General features: G+C 39.1%; 1 protein-coding gene across 1 annotated transcript in view; it reads right to left on the bottom strand.

Annotated features, from left to right (window-relative positions):
- Positions 1-902: 902 nt before the first annotated feature.
- Positions 903-13,482, bottom strand: part of LCT (lactase) — a 35,466-nt gene continuing 22,886 nt past the window's right edge. Inside the window, 7 exon segments of the mRNA XM_087955863.1 lie at positions 903-970; positions 973-1,205; positions 2,681-2,815; positions 3,945-4,042; positions 5,619-5,821; positions 10,160-10,358; positions 12,732-13,022. Coding sequence (XP_087811989.1) covers positions 903-970; positions 973-1,205; positions 2,681-2,815; positions 3,945-4,042; positions 5,619-5,821; positions 10,160-10,358; positions 12,732-13,022 — 1,227 coding nt within the window.

Below are 13,482 nucleotides of genomic sequence, written 5' to 3'. Positions count from 1 at the left end.
CATGGTCCTTTCTCCTCCTATTTTCCCCTTAACAACAACTCTGTGAGGTAAGTTAAGCTCTGAGAAAATGACTGGCCCAAAGTCAATCAGTTGGTTCTCATTCCTAAAATGAGACTAGAACTCACAGTCTCGTGGTTTCTTGGCCCGCACTTAACCATCTTAACCACTACACCAAACTGGCTTTCAATATTTCCAATATTTCCAGTAAGGATAGCTGAATATAGACAGTGAATAGATGGTTACCATTTTGCTGCTTTCATGTTTTTATCAGGGAGAGATTGATTATATATTAGAGGTAGCTGATCATTAGCCTCTACCTTCCTTTAGTCCAGGGGTCCCCAAACTTGGCAACTTTAAGACTTGTGGATTTCAACTCCCAGAAATGGCTGGAGAATTCTGGGAGTTGAAGTCCACAAGTCTTAAGTTGCCACGTTTGGAGACTTTTGCTTTAGTAAAACAAAACCATCAAGTTGGAAGTAACCTCAAACGAACAACTAGTTTCAATTAGCTCCCTTTCCAGAAATCTCCATTGTAGAAGCCCTGATAGTCTTAGCCTCCTTATGTAATATATTTTACCTTGTTATTTTTAACATTGTTAACATGACAAATGCTAACCTGTTCTTGCTAATATTTATAGAGTTCATTTTTTCTCTACACACCATACACAACATTTAACATACAAAGCTTTAAAAAAATAATAAATAGCAATTACTAGCTTGTTCCAAAGCTATACAGCAGAATAATTAAATCTGCAATAGGGATTGAATTTTCAAAAGCAGTATGAAAATTCTGCATCATATCATTCACCATAGTCATTCATATGGTTAGAATTTATTTTCTCACTTTTGTACTCTCAAAACCCATCTTTCTCCATTACATGCATTCATTGTAAAATTAAATGTTCATTCTTTCAGAGAAAATAGAGATAAAGTAGAAGGATTAATTGGATTTGGAGACTGCTTATGGAAGGAAACCACATACCTTTTAATGCTTCATTGATATAGCTCTTTAAATAATGTATGCGCCAGGTATCATTCAAGTCTCCATCTGTACGTTCAGAAACTCCATTCTCAGTCACATAAATAGGTGGATTATTGTATTCTTCTTTGATCCATTTTAAGAGCCTTCTGAAGCCAAATGGAGTCACTTTCAACCAAAAGGAGCCAGAACCCAGCCAGCTGTGGTCTACTATGGAAGCAACACCTCTGTCAAAGCAAACAAATATATGAGCTCTTTGGTGCTATCTGTGCTTGGTTCCTTTCTTGCAGACATCTCATTACCCACCTAGTTAACATCATCAGTACTAGAAAGATATGGATTTACTCTCTTTTTATGTGCACTTACTTGCTCTGTCAGCATTGGTAGAAGTGGATTTGGTGGTTTCTTGATTAGGCTGTTTACTGTTAGCTTGTTTGACTGACTTGGTTAATTCTTTGACTGGGGCATTGTTTCCTTTTTGATTGCTAGTGAGCAGGTGTTTTGGTCTTTTTATTTTTTTCTGGCTTTTTGATTGTCTCTTTTGAATAGTATGTAAAGGATTTATAATTTAGAGTTATATATGAGACTATTTTCACTAAATTATTGTTAAAATAATCCATAGTTTCAAAGCATTGGCTTTCAATTTTATGCTCCAATGATTTACTGGTGGCCTGCAAGGATACAATAAATGGCCTATAGAACCAAGTAAAAATGAAAGTAACAAAAAATCAATTGGGCAAAATCTTATGAAATGACATGAGATTCTGACATTCTCTTAAAATCTTAGGAGATTTTGGCATTCACTGTGATCTGAAAAAATACTGGTGGTCCCTATAATAAAATAAAAGTTTGGAATTGCTGGCTTAGTTTGAATGTACATAGTGTTCAGAATATTTTATGTGCTTGCACTTCTTTTTAAAGTTAATGTTCCAATGATTCCCCAAGTAACAGTATCTGCATATTTATCACTTGGGGCTTAGGCAATGAGATGCCTAGAGCAAAAGTGAGGACAACTATAACTATAAGAAGAGGGGCCACTTATACACTAGGATTTCATTTAAGGACCTATTTGATAGAAATGATCCCCATTTACAGACATGCTGGAAGCACTAGAGGTATCCGCAAAATTTATTTTATACTGGACAAACAATACATATGTGTACCAAAGATCAATATGTAACAGTTTCTGGCTCTTTAAGAACCAGCCATCTACGTTATGGAAATTTTAGATTTTTCTGCAACAAGGACCAGCTTTGTGCCTGTAACATGTGATGTATAAGTTGCTTCAAAATAGCCATAGCATAGCATTTAGGTTTAGCTACCACCCTATAGTGCTTTACACTACAGCACTCTCTGGGCAGTTTACAATGCCAGCATATTGCTCCCAACAATCTGGGTCCTCATTTTACTGACCTTAGAAGGAAAAAAAGGTTGAGTCGATCTTCAGCCCCATCAGGATCAAACTCCTGGCTGTGGGCAGAGTTTGCCTGCAATACTACATTCTAACCACTGCACCACCAGGGTTCTCAAAACATGGGAAGATTCCCATTTTATCAAATAACAGCATAATGGTAAATGTTATTGTGTACTCACAAAAATCCAGTAATTTCACCCTGAAAAACGGCTAACTTTGTATTTCATTTTTTATTAGGATTAAACAGTGCATAATTTCAGGCAATATAAAATCATGCTTGCAGCTTACCTATCCGCATCATAGGAGGTTATAATAGCAGGAAAATTTAAATTGGATGCCAGGATTGTGGTATAATGATTCAAGCCAAAATAATCATATGTGCCTTTAATTCTTTGCTTTTCACTTTCAGTAAATTCAGGGAGCCTGGATCACACATAACACAAACATACATGGAAATAGAAAAATAGGTTTTTACCTGATACATTTATTACAAAGGATTGGCAAAGTTACATATTACTATATCAGCTGGACTCTGTGATTTATCATGTAGCATAAATTCCGATGTAGGCACTTTGTCTTACTGAAAGCAGGGCAAAAGCAAGGCACGGAAAACTGACCTTTTACCAACAGCAGAAGAACAGTGGGCCATTCTTAGATAATTCAGAATCTGGTCTAAACATGCTCAGTTTCATGATTGGAATCAGGAAATGAGTTGCTTTGCTGCTGGCTTTGTTGTAGTAGAAATGAACACTAGCCTTCTCTTGAACTTCTGCAGCTTCACAATTTCATGAGCATTTAGTGTCTAGACCAGGGCTGTCAAACTCTGGGCCCGCAGGCCGGATGCATCATGTGCTAGCCACACCCCCGCCTGGTTTAGCAAAGTCCCAATATATCACGTGACAACGCCCTGACAACGCGGGTTTGACACTTCTGGTATAAACTATATAGAGATTTTCAGTCATCCAGGTCATGGCTGTCTCAAAGGTGCTTTTTCAAAAGGCAACTAGACTATGTTTTCTTTCTTTCTTCTTCTTTCTTTCTTTTTCTTCCTCAAGGAAAAAAACATGGTCCAGCTGCCCTTTGAAAAAGCACCTTTGAGATTAACATTTAGCGTTTCCACTAGCAAGAATCCTCTACTCCCATCATTTCATTTCATCTTACCTCATCCCACCTCCCAGCATCTTTCTCCCACTCTCTTGTCCTTCATAGCTTTTGGAGGTCACCAGAAAAGAAGATATCCTGACAGATGGATCAGGAAGGGTGGATTGTTTCAAGAAGTTTGTCAGCAGATACCTCATCTCCATTCAGAAACATTCAAAAAGCTCTGAAGAAACATCAATCATCAGGGCCCTCCAGTTCCCATACTGTTGCTGAGACAATTGGTCATCAGAAGACTATTTCACTTTTAACAGCTGGCACTTGGATTCCCTTTTCCTTCTGTCTCCCCTTCCTTTCCCTTTTGTGACATAACGCAGTGGAGAGCTTATTCAATGTTTTTTTTTTTTTTTAATAGCCTTTCCCGGGAACTGTTCTACATTAGTGAATCACTCACCGTGATTTGCCAGAACTTCTTTCTTGTACCCTCTTTTTCATCAGATCGCTATAATCGCCGGTTTTGAAAATAGGATGAGCAAACCAACCAACAAAAAACTGTGGCGGGACATCACAAGAAATCAAGAGTTACACACACATTAACCAACTTATTCGCAAAAGAGCAGCTCCTCCAAACCTCTTCCCCCAGACACCAGTTGAGTCTCCATGTTGTAACCTGGTAGTTAGAGCTGCAGTCACTTGTCTTCCAGGGACACCTTGTTGGTGTCCTTCAAGCCCTAATCTCTGAGTCAGAGCTCCCACAACCTATACTCTCCATCTGCTGAATACAATGCAAAAATAGTGCTAGTAGTTATAGCTGCAGCTAGGACACCAACTCCTACCCAATAGCATGGAGGTTAAAAGCATTAGCCCTTCCCTCCTTAGAAATAAAACATCTACCAGTTCTTTTTAAGCATTCCCAAATATTGCACATTTATTAGATTTTCATACTACTTTTCATTTAGGAGCTCAAGGCAGTGTGTATAGCTCTCCCCCTCTTCCCCCCCCTTCTTCAACAACCTGTGAGGTAGGTTGCGCTACGAGAGAAGGACTGCCTCAAATTTATCCCACGAACCTTCATAGCTGAGGGCAGATACCTGAACCTCATTCCTAGTCCAACAATTTAACCGTTGCAGCGCAAGTAATAATAGAAGCATGAAGCTCTTAAGGTTCATGATTCCCCTTCTAAAAAGGCATGAATTAAAAAAGACAAAGATATGTCTTTTTTAGATATGAATGTCTACTCATTAGACTATGTTTCCCTCCGCAAGGAATTCCCTACTTCCATTTCTAAGTGTGACACTGAAAAGCATGTATATGAACAGTTGTACCCTAAAGCACAGCTGCTTTGAATTATTATTTTAATTGTTTAAATAAATGTTGCAGATTTCAGCTATTCATAATCTTAACCAGCCTACTCCAAGTAAACCACCTTCCAGATTTCTGAATATGAGCTTACGGTAATTCTAAAGTAGAATGATTATTCTGAACCAAGTTCGAAAAAATCTGAATTAGTCTTATTTCCTAGCATCTTAGGTGTGTGTAACTCTTGTTTTAAAATTTGAGTAAGTAAGGATTAACATACAGGAGGCATGTTCCATCTAGGAGGACACAAGACCTGATTAATTGTTGTTCTCTCCCCATACTTGAAGCTGATCATGCACTATTTTATATCTCAGAGGTATTAACACTTTTCATAAACTAAGTACAGATTAGATATTAATACCTACTGAATACCCAAACTATGTTTCTGTTGATTTTATTTAATAGAAGTATACCTACTCTTTGGTTTTAAAATCAAGCCAAACTGTAGACCTTATTGGGAGTACACGATAGAGTTTACATCAGGGTGTCCAATCTAGGCAGATTTAAGACCTGTGGACTTCAACTCCCAGAATTCCCCAGTCAGCCATGCTGGCTGAGGAATTTTAGGCATTGAACTTCACAAGTTTCAAAGTTGCCAAAGCTGGACGCTCCTCGTTTATATCATTATTTAATTTCTGAAATGGTAGACCTTCTCAACATGGTGTCCTGATTGCCAATAGCTTGTATTTCAGCTGCTCCTTAGCTAATATAATTTGTGATCACACCAGATGGAAGCTGTGGTCCAAGCAACAACCGAGAGTCGTATTACCTGAACATATCTCTCAGCAGCCTCATAATCCTCCTGTTTGTGAGGGTTCCTTGGTTCGGCCCACTCAACACTGACGGAAAGTGAGATCAATCCTTTTTGTCTGGGACGGTAGGTCTCATTGTAGAGATGCCACACTTCTGCATGTGCCTTAATCAAATTGTGTCCCACAACGTAAGGGGCACGACCCGGTCTTACAGATATGCCTGAGAAAACAGTGACATGGGAATGAGATACCCTGCAGCTACAGGAATACTGATAGATATATTTTAATAGATTGATTTTTATCTGTTTTTCTGCAAGGAGATATCTTCTTAAAACATGCGTTTTTTTCTTCTTTCAGTATATTAGTGACAGAGGTCCATTTTACTGCTTTGATGATTGTATCACCGACATAAAGATCATAAAATTTAAAGGAGATCCTAAAGAAAAAATTCCCTTGTTCAAAAAATAAATTATAATTAAACTTTGTACATATTATATCATACCTTATTGCTGACGTGTACATCAGTTTCTGGCCTGTGTGAATCCCCACTCTATGGTTAACTAAAAGCTCTAAGCTGAAGCTTTCCCGCAACTCATTTACACAATTACAGCTCTGTCTTAAAGGCATACTTCCCTATGCCCAGGGGTAAACTTCAAAAATTTTAGCAATGGGTTCTCTGCCTGGTTGCTGAGTTGGTGTGGCCATGGTGGGTGTTAGGAATCTGTCCAACAATTAGTTGGGTTGGCAATATATAAACCAACAATGTATGTTTGTACCTTTAAGACAAAATCACTGTATTGATTCCCATTGATTGATTGTATTGCGAATTGCCATAAGAGGGAGCTAGAAATCATGGCTTGCTCTCTCTGACATTCTGTCTCTCTGACATTCTGTTGCTATGTAAGCTGTGCTTATACTTTGATATTTTTGTTTACTGTAAATGACAAAGGCAACTGGTAAGAAGACTTTGTAATTGGATATTCTTTGGACTGTAAAACGTATAAGACTGGACCGTTTATTGGACTGTGCTATTTCTTAAAGTAAACTTTAACTCAATTTAGTGTATCTGTGTTGGCTGAATAATTATTCATAACTACTCTCATAAATGTTTCCATGTGCATATCCTTGTTACTCAAGAGTTATTCTGTACATATCATAACAGTAGGCATAGTCTAGTTGGCCTCCCTCACCATGGCGGGGGGGGGGTTTGCCCTCCCCAGACTCTGGAGGCTTTCCTCAAGCCTCTGGGAGGGCGAAAATGGTCTCCCCAGGCTCCGGAGGCTCTCTGGAAGCTGAAAATGGGCCCGTTTCTGGCCTTCCTGAACTTTTGGGAGACCCATTTTTTTGCCCTCCCCAAGCCTCCGCATGCGCCCTACATTTACCCGCATCCAAAACGGGCCTTGTGGGGACTCCTGGGAGGGGAAGGGCGAGGTTGGCAGGGCCATCCAGGAGTGGGATTTGGGGGCTCTCCGTACTGTGCAGAATCTTAGCTAGAGAATCTCCCAAACCCCTGCAAAGTCCTAGCAGCCCACCCCTGCCTATGCCCCAATATCAGTTATATCAGTTGCTGAGAATAGCTTGTGTTGCTTAAAGAACAGTAGACTTCCAAATATAGGCAGTTGAAGTTGATCACGGCCCATTGGCTTAAGAGGAAGAACTAGAAAAATGTGAAAAGGCTTGGCAGCATAGCCAAGACCTGCCTAAGATAACAAGGGAGTAAAGGCTTATATATGGCTTATAACAATTTCTTGCACACTCTGCTCTTCCTATAGAAATCTATCAGATAATGACTTCCTGTTCTGAGCTTCCCCAAAGACGGACCGCTGACCGCGATCATGCGCAGCTTTGGTTCGTGCTTCAGCATCGGAGAGCCCCAATCCTATGGATTCGGGGCAGAAGCTACCTCGTAGGGGTGGCAGAGGAAGGGGAGACTGTCAGCTGGCTAGAGGGGAGTTGCAAATCCCCTCCCCGGCTTGGCAATTGCTCCCTCCCGAAGACGCCTGAAGTGGTGGTCTAAAATGGCCACCCTGAAGAGGAAGATTAGACCGGAATAAGATTGTGCAGGAGAGAGAGAAAGAAGCGAACAGCAGGAGGAATGGGACAATATAATCAAATGGAAGATACCCCCAGGATTAACATTTCAAATAATCTTTAAGAAAGGATCTAAGTGGCGAAGAGAAAGAGAAAAAAAGGTGTTAATTGCTTTTGATAGTGTTGGGGCTTCGAAACCGCAAAAGGTAGAAGCTGGAGAAGGAACTATATAATCAATTTGGATAAGTATACTTTGATTTTATATTGGCACTAATAAAGCTGAACTATAGACTGTTAAAGAGGAAATTTAATATCAACGGGATTTGATCTTTTTCTTGTTGGAAAATTGTGGTTTAAAAAGCTCTGAATAATACAGAAGAAAAAAGAAAAGAGGGGGTGAAGACTTAGCATAATAAAGAGTGCCATCTCAGTTAAACTCAACTTGTTTTTCTTTTAAAAAACTCTTGTTTCTTGAAATTGCATGGAAATTGATACAATAAAGCAAGAACTTTGAAAAATTGAAACATTGTAACAAAGAAAGAATTAAGAAGATTCTGCCTTTGGATTAGTTGCTGATTCTGACATGAATTTGGCACTGGATTAACGGAGACTTAAAAACTCGAGAGGAAGAAAAGTTGACTGTTGGAAATAAACTTTAAAGATACTATTTGGATTAAATTGCGAATCAGAAAGTTGTAAAATGGCAATTTCTCTTCTTGCATTAAAAATGGAACTCAGAAAAATGAAAGAAACACTACAAGAATGAGGTGAATTGCTGGGTTTTGCTTTAAAATTTATTGAAAATGCGACAGCAGAATAGGAATAACAAAGACAAAAGGCAGAAGAGGAGGTGGAGCAAATCATAGAAGAGACCATCTTTAGTGATCATCGAGAACCAAGAACTCTTGAAAGAAAGAAGAAAAGAGTTGGAAATAAATACAGGAGATTTAAGAAATTAAATAAAAAGGGGAGTATTCTGAAAATTAAAAAAGGGAAAAAGAGTCAGCAGAAATTCAAAGGGCGAAAGGAAGCTATAAATAGAGGGATAAAAACTAGAGTGAAAGAACAAAGGAGAAAAGACAGGGGGAAAGAAGGGACAAGAAACAGGATTTGGAAACAAAGAAATATGGGAATTGTAAAAAAATGGGGAAATCCTTAACTGGACACAGAGATAATGGGTGATTATTATATAGAAAGGGGATTCTGCAAGGTATAGAGGGGTAATATAAATAAATTTATAGTTACGAAATAGGGACATATAGACTGACAAGATGGAAAAACAGAATTGTTATTTTTTGGATAATGGAATCTGATGCGCTTCCTCTTTATGTAGAGAGATAATTGTAACAAATAAGTATATTAGATATATTGAAATATTTTTAAGATTGGAATGTTGGCTTTTTTGGTTTAAATATGAATGGAATAATGAATGGAATATGTGTATTAAATATATGGAAATAAATGAAATGATATAGGAGCAGAACTAAAATGGAATTAACTTTAGGGCTTAGGACTGTTTGACTGTTTGAATGAGTAGATTAATATGTCCTTTTTGGGGTGGGAGGAAATTTAATGAAATTTAAAAGGAGAAAAATCATGCAGAATCTGATTTATATATGCTATGTAGTTTTAAAGGGATTATTAAGTTTAATGTTTTAGGTAATAATGTTAAATGTTTTAACGAGATTTAAAAGGGGTGAAAATAAATGAATTTATAACTTAGAGATGGCGCACTTATATTGAGATTTCAGGGGGGAAACCAATTTATAGAAGAAGTGTCTTTTTAAATTAGAATTTAAGATGAAATATACAAATGTGACAGTTAAAAGTACTAAAGTATAATGATTATGAAGTTATCATAAGTGAATTAAATAATGAGATAAATATTTGGAATAATACAATAAAATAGAAAATGCATAAAAGCACTGTTAAGATAAGGAATTCGATATAAAAATTGAATATGTAACCATGGTCATATTTGTATGTATATGTGAAACCTGTAATCATGCTGTTCACTAAAAAGAGACGTTAAAATATGGAAAACTGAATAAAACTGGTTTATTAGAAAAAAGAAAAAAGAAATCTATCGGATAATGTTTCCTGTGACTTTTCTCAGACATTCTAACAAGATTGATTAACAGACCCAAGAAAACAATTCAGAACTTGTTCATCTAAGAACAGATTTGCTACTTGGTTTCCCCAAAGCTCTTAGCTCCATTAATGTCTTCCATCAATTACTCCTGTTCCTGATGCTGTGTTTAGAAGAGTCAGGAATACTGGGTTAAGGGTAAGAAACCCATGAATCCCTCACAATTGGTCCTGATGATTGAAGTGGCCGAAATGTCTAATTCAGCAACACTTTAAAGACTAAAGGCTACTTATGCATGAGATTAAACCTGGAGTTTTAAGTTCTCTATTAATTGCAAAACTATCCTCTTCTGGGTCAACAGAAATTTTAATAACAATATCCTCCGGTTTTTCTAAAGCCTTCCTCCTACAAACAAGAAGAATTGGCAAAAGACCTTACCTGGTGCAGACACTCCATAACCATAACCAAGGTTGGCAATGACGTAAGGCTCATTTAAAGTTATCCAAAATTTCACCTTGTCTCCCAATCTTTGAAAAACGAGGTCAGCGTAATCTTTAAATTTCGGAATGATGGTCTCATTTTCCCACCCTCCAATGTTCTGGAGGGCTTGAGGGAGATCCCAGTGGTACAGGGTTATCTAGAATTTAAGACATGCATTTACAAGAGTCTATTGTTTTTTGTTCAAGTAACCAGTTACCTGTGTAAAACATTACTTTGGGAGAAATGGTTTATTAAATTCTTCTACAAAACCACAGCCAAGTCATGGGGTACAAATATATAATGCTCAAGTCAAAAAAGGTGAAATGCTTCCACATTGAAACCTTTAATGCTATCAATGAAGAGACCTTGTGCATGCAGTTATACTGTATTTGGCTTCTTGGAAGATATTTGGGTGGAAATAAGAAAGATCAGTGCAAATCTCACAAACATGCATATTCTTGTGAGATTTTGTTTATTTTAATTTTTGGGAGTATTGACACTACAGGTAGTCCTCAACATATCACAGTTCATTCAGTGGCCGTTCAAAGTTATAACGGCCCTGGAAAAAGCAACTTATGACCCATTTTCATGCTCACGATCTTTGTATCAGCCCCAGGATCATGTGATCAAAATTCAGATGTTTGGCAACTGGTTCATACTTATGACCATTGCTGTGTCCCTGGGTCATGTGGAACCTTCTGACGAGCAAGGTCAATGGGGAAGCCAGATTCACTTAACAACCAGGTTACTAACTTATCAATTGCAATGATTCACTTAACAACGGTGGCAAGAAAGGTCCTAAAATGGGGGGGAAACTCACTTAACAAATGTCTCACTTAACAACAGAAATTTTGGGCTCAATTATGGTCGTAAGACAAGCAGTTCCTGTACCTAGTTCTTCTGAGTATTTATTAATTAATTAATTTGTTTGTTTGTTTGTCAAACATGTACAAGATAGCAAGTATAAATATAAACATAAACAAGAACAAGGAAGTAAATACAGATAAATGGGGACAGTAAGACAGGGACGGTAAGCACGCTGGTGCACTTATGCATGCCCCCTTTAAGGACCTCTTAAGAAAGGGGCGAAGTCCCCGGTAGACAGTTTGAGGTTGAAGCTGTGAGGGGTTGAGGCTGTAACAACGGAGTCAGATGGGGTGTTCCTACCCAACCTATCAGCTCTGGAAGCCATATTCCACGCTGCCACATAGCCTGAGAAGTTGGGAGGGGGTGATTCCAGTTGAGTAGTTCTAGTAGACCAATAAAATTCTTTTCTTAGTTCAAGGTTATTAAGTGTGGCGCAGCAGATAAAAAGGATCTTACACTGAGACAGATGGTGATTGGTCCATGTGATGTGAGGATGGGAGGAAAGGGGGATGGATTGTAGTTTGGGATATTGTGGGAAGTCCAGGAAATTTTTAGTTTCAGGATTTCACAGATGTGCCAGGTGCTATTCTAATAAAGGTACTGTTGAGATTATGTTTGTCTCAAAGTTACTGATTGGAATGGAGGTTTCCTGGAACGCTCACACAATGTTTACTATAGGTAGTCTTTGACTTACCACCATATGTTTCGTGACTGACGTTACAGTGACCCTGAAAAAAATGACCTACATCTGGTCCTCACACTTATAATTGTCGCCGCATCTCCACGGTCACACGATCAAAATTTGGGTGCTTGGCAATTGGCATATATTTACAATGACGGCAGCGTCCTACAATCATCATCATCACCATTTGTGACCTTTCCAGCTGGCTTCCGACAACCAAAGTCAATGGGGAAAGCCAGATTCACTTAACGGCGATGTGATTCACTTAACAACTGCAATGGTTCACTGACAACTGTCGCAAAAAAGGCCATAAAACTGGGCACAATCCCCATAACAATCCCCTTCCTTAGCAATGGAGATTCTGGCCCCAATTGTAGTCATAAATTGAAGAGTACCTGTATATAACAAATCATCTCATTGTAAACCTGAAAGATGACATCTTATTCACCCTTCCAAATATATGCTGTAGTACAGGGGTCCCCAACCGCCGGTCCGCGGACCGGTACGGTCCGCATGAACAACCCTTACCGGGCGCTGGTTGCTGGCGCCGCCATCTTTTTTAAAAAGCGCTTCCGGTAGAAAGTTCACCGGAAGCGCTGTTTCATCATAAAAGATGGCGGGCGCTGCGGTCGAGCTTTTCCGGTAGAAAGCCATTTCTACCCGAAAAAGCTCACCAAGCGCTGGCGCCGCCATCTTTTATGACGAACAGCGCCCGTGACGCCACCGGAAGCGCCTTTTCGCCATAAAAGATGGCGGCGCCCAGTTGACGCCTGACTGGTCGCGGCGCCCAGCTGATGTCGGAACCGGGCCGCGGCGTCGAAAAGGTTGGGGATCCCTGTAGTACAGGGTCTCCAACCTTGGCAACTTTAAGCCTGGAGGACTTCAATTCCCAGAATTCCCCAGCCAGCTTAAAGTTGCCATGGTTGGAGACCCCTGCTGTAGTAGATTGTAAGGAATCCCGCGCTTTTTTTTTTTTTTTACCTGAGGTTGGATGTTTGCTGCAAGAAGTGCATCCACAAGTCTTTCATAGTACTTCAGGCCAGCTTCATTGATCTGCTTGGTGGTCCCATCTGGGAGAATGCGAGGCCAGGAGACTGAAAAACGATAATGGGTCACCTTGATATCTTTCAGGGCAGCCACATCTGCCTCTATTTTGTGGTAGCTGTCACAAGCTACATCTCCATTATCATCGCTGTCGATTTTCAAAGGCGTGTGAGCAAACTGGTCCCAAATACTGAGGCCTTTTCCATCTTTTCTCCAAGCTCCTTCAATCTTTAATGAAAGAAAAGTTGTGTACCTTAGGTTTATTACATCTTCCCGGCTAGGAAATAATCACACATATAATCACCCTATTTTGATGTCCCAAAGGGGCTTTTTCAGGAGGCAACTGGACTTTTCTTGTTTTTTCTTTGAAGACATTTCGCTTCTCATTCAAGAAGCTTCTTCAGCTCTAACTGGATGGTGAGGAATGGAAGGATTTATATTCCTTGCCAACAGTTGGTCATTTGCATTCTTTTAGCGAATTGTTAAGGCCAGCTGGAGGTTTATCTGTGTCCTCAGGATCACCTGAGTAGTGCAAATGGTTCCTGTAATCTGCAATTTTTTTCCTCTGGAAATCTGTCCATACTCCCATACCATTCAAAGGGTGTTCGTCCCAAATTGTATAACTAAAAGTCTGTAGAGATTCTATCACCCAGGTCATGGTTGTCCCAAAGATTATCCAAGAAACTTC

This window comes from Notechis scutatus, chromosome 1 (genome assembly GCF_049901735.1).
Source record: "Notechis scutatus isolate UNSWTSFEM ecotype Mainland chromosome 1, rNotScu1.2, whole genome shotgun sequence".
Classification (NCBI taxonomy): Eukaryota; Metazoa; Chordata; class Lepidosauria; order Squamata; family Elapidae; genus Notechis; species Notechis scutatus.
The sequence above is the reverse complement of the archived record's forward strand: the minus strand, read 5'-3'. Positions and strand labels throughout refer to the sequence as shown.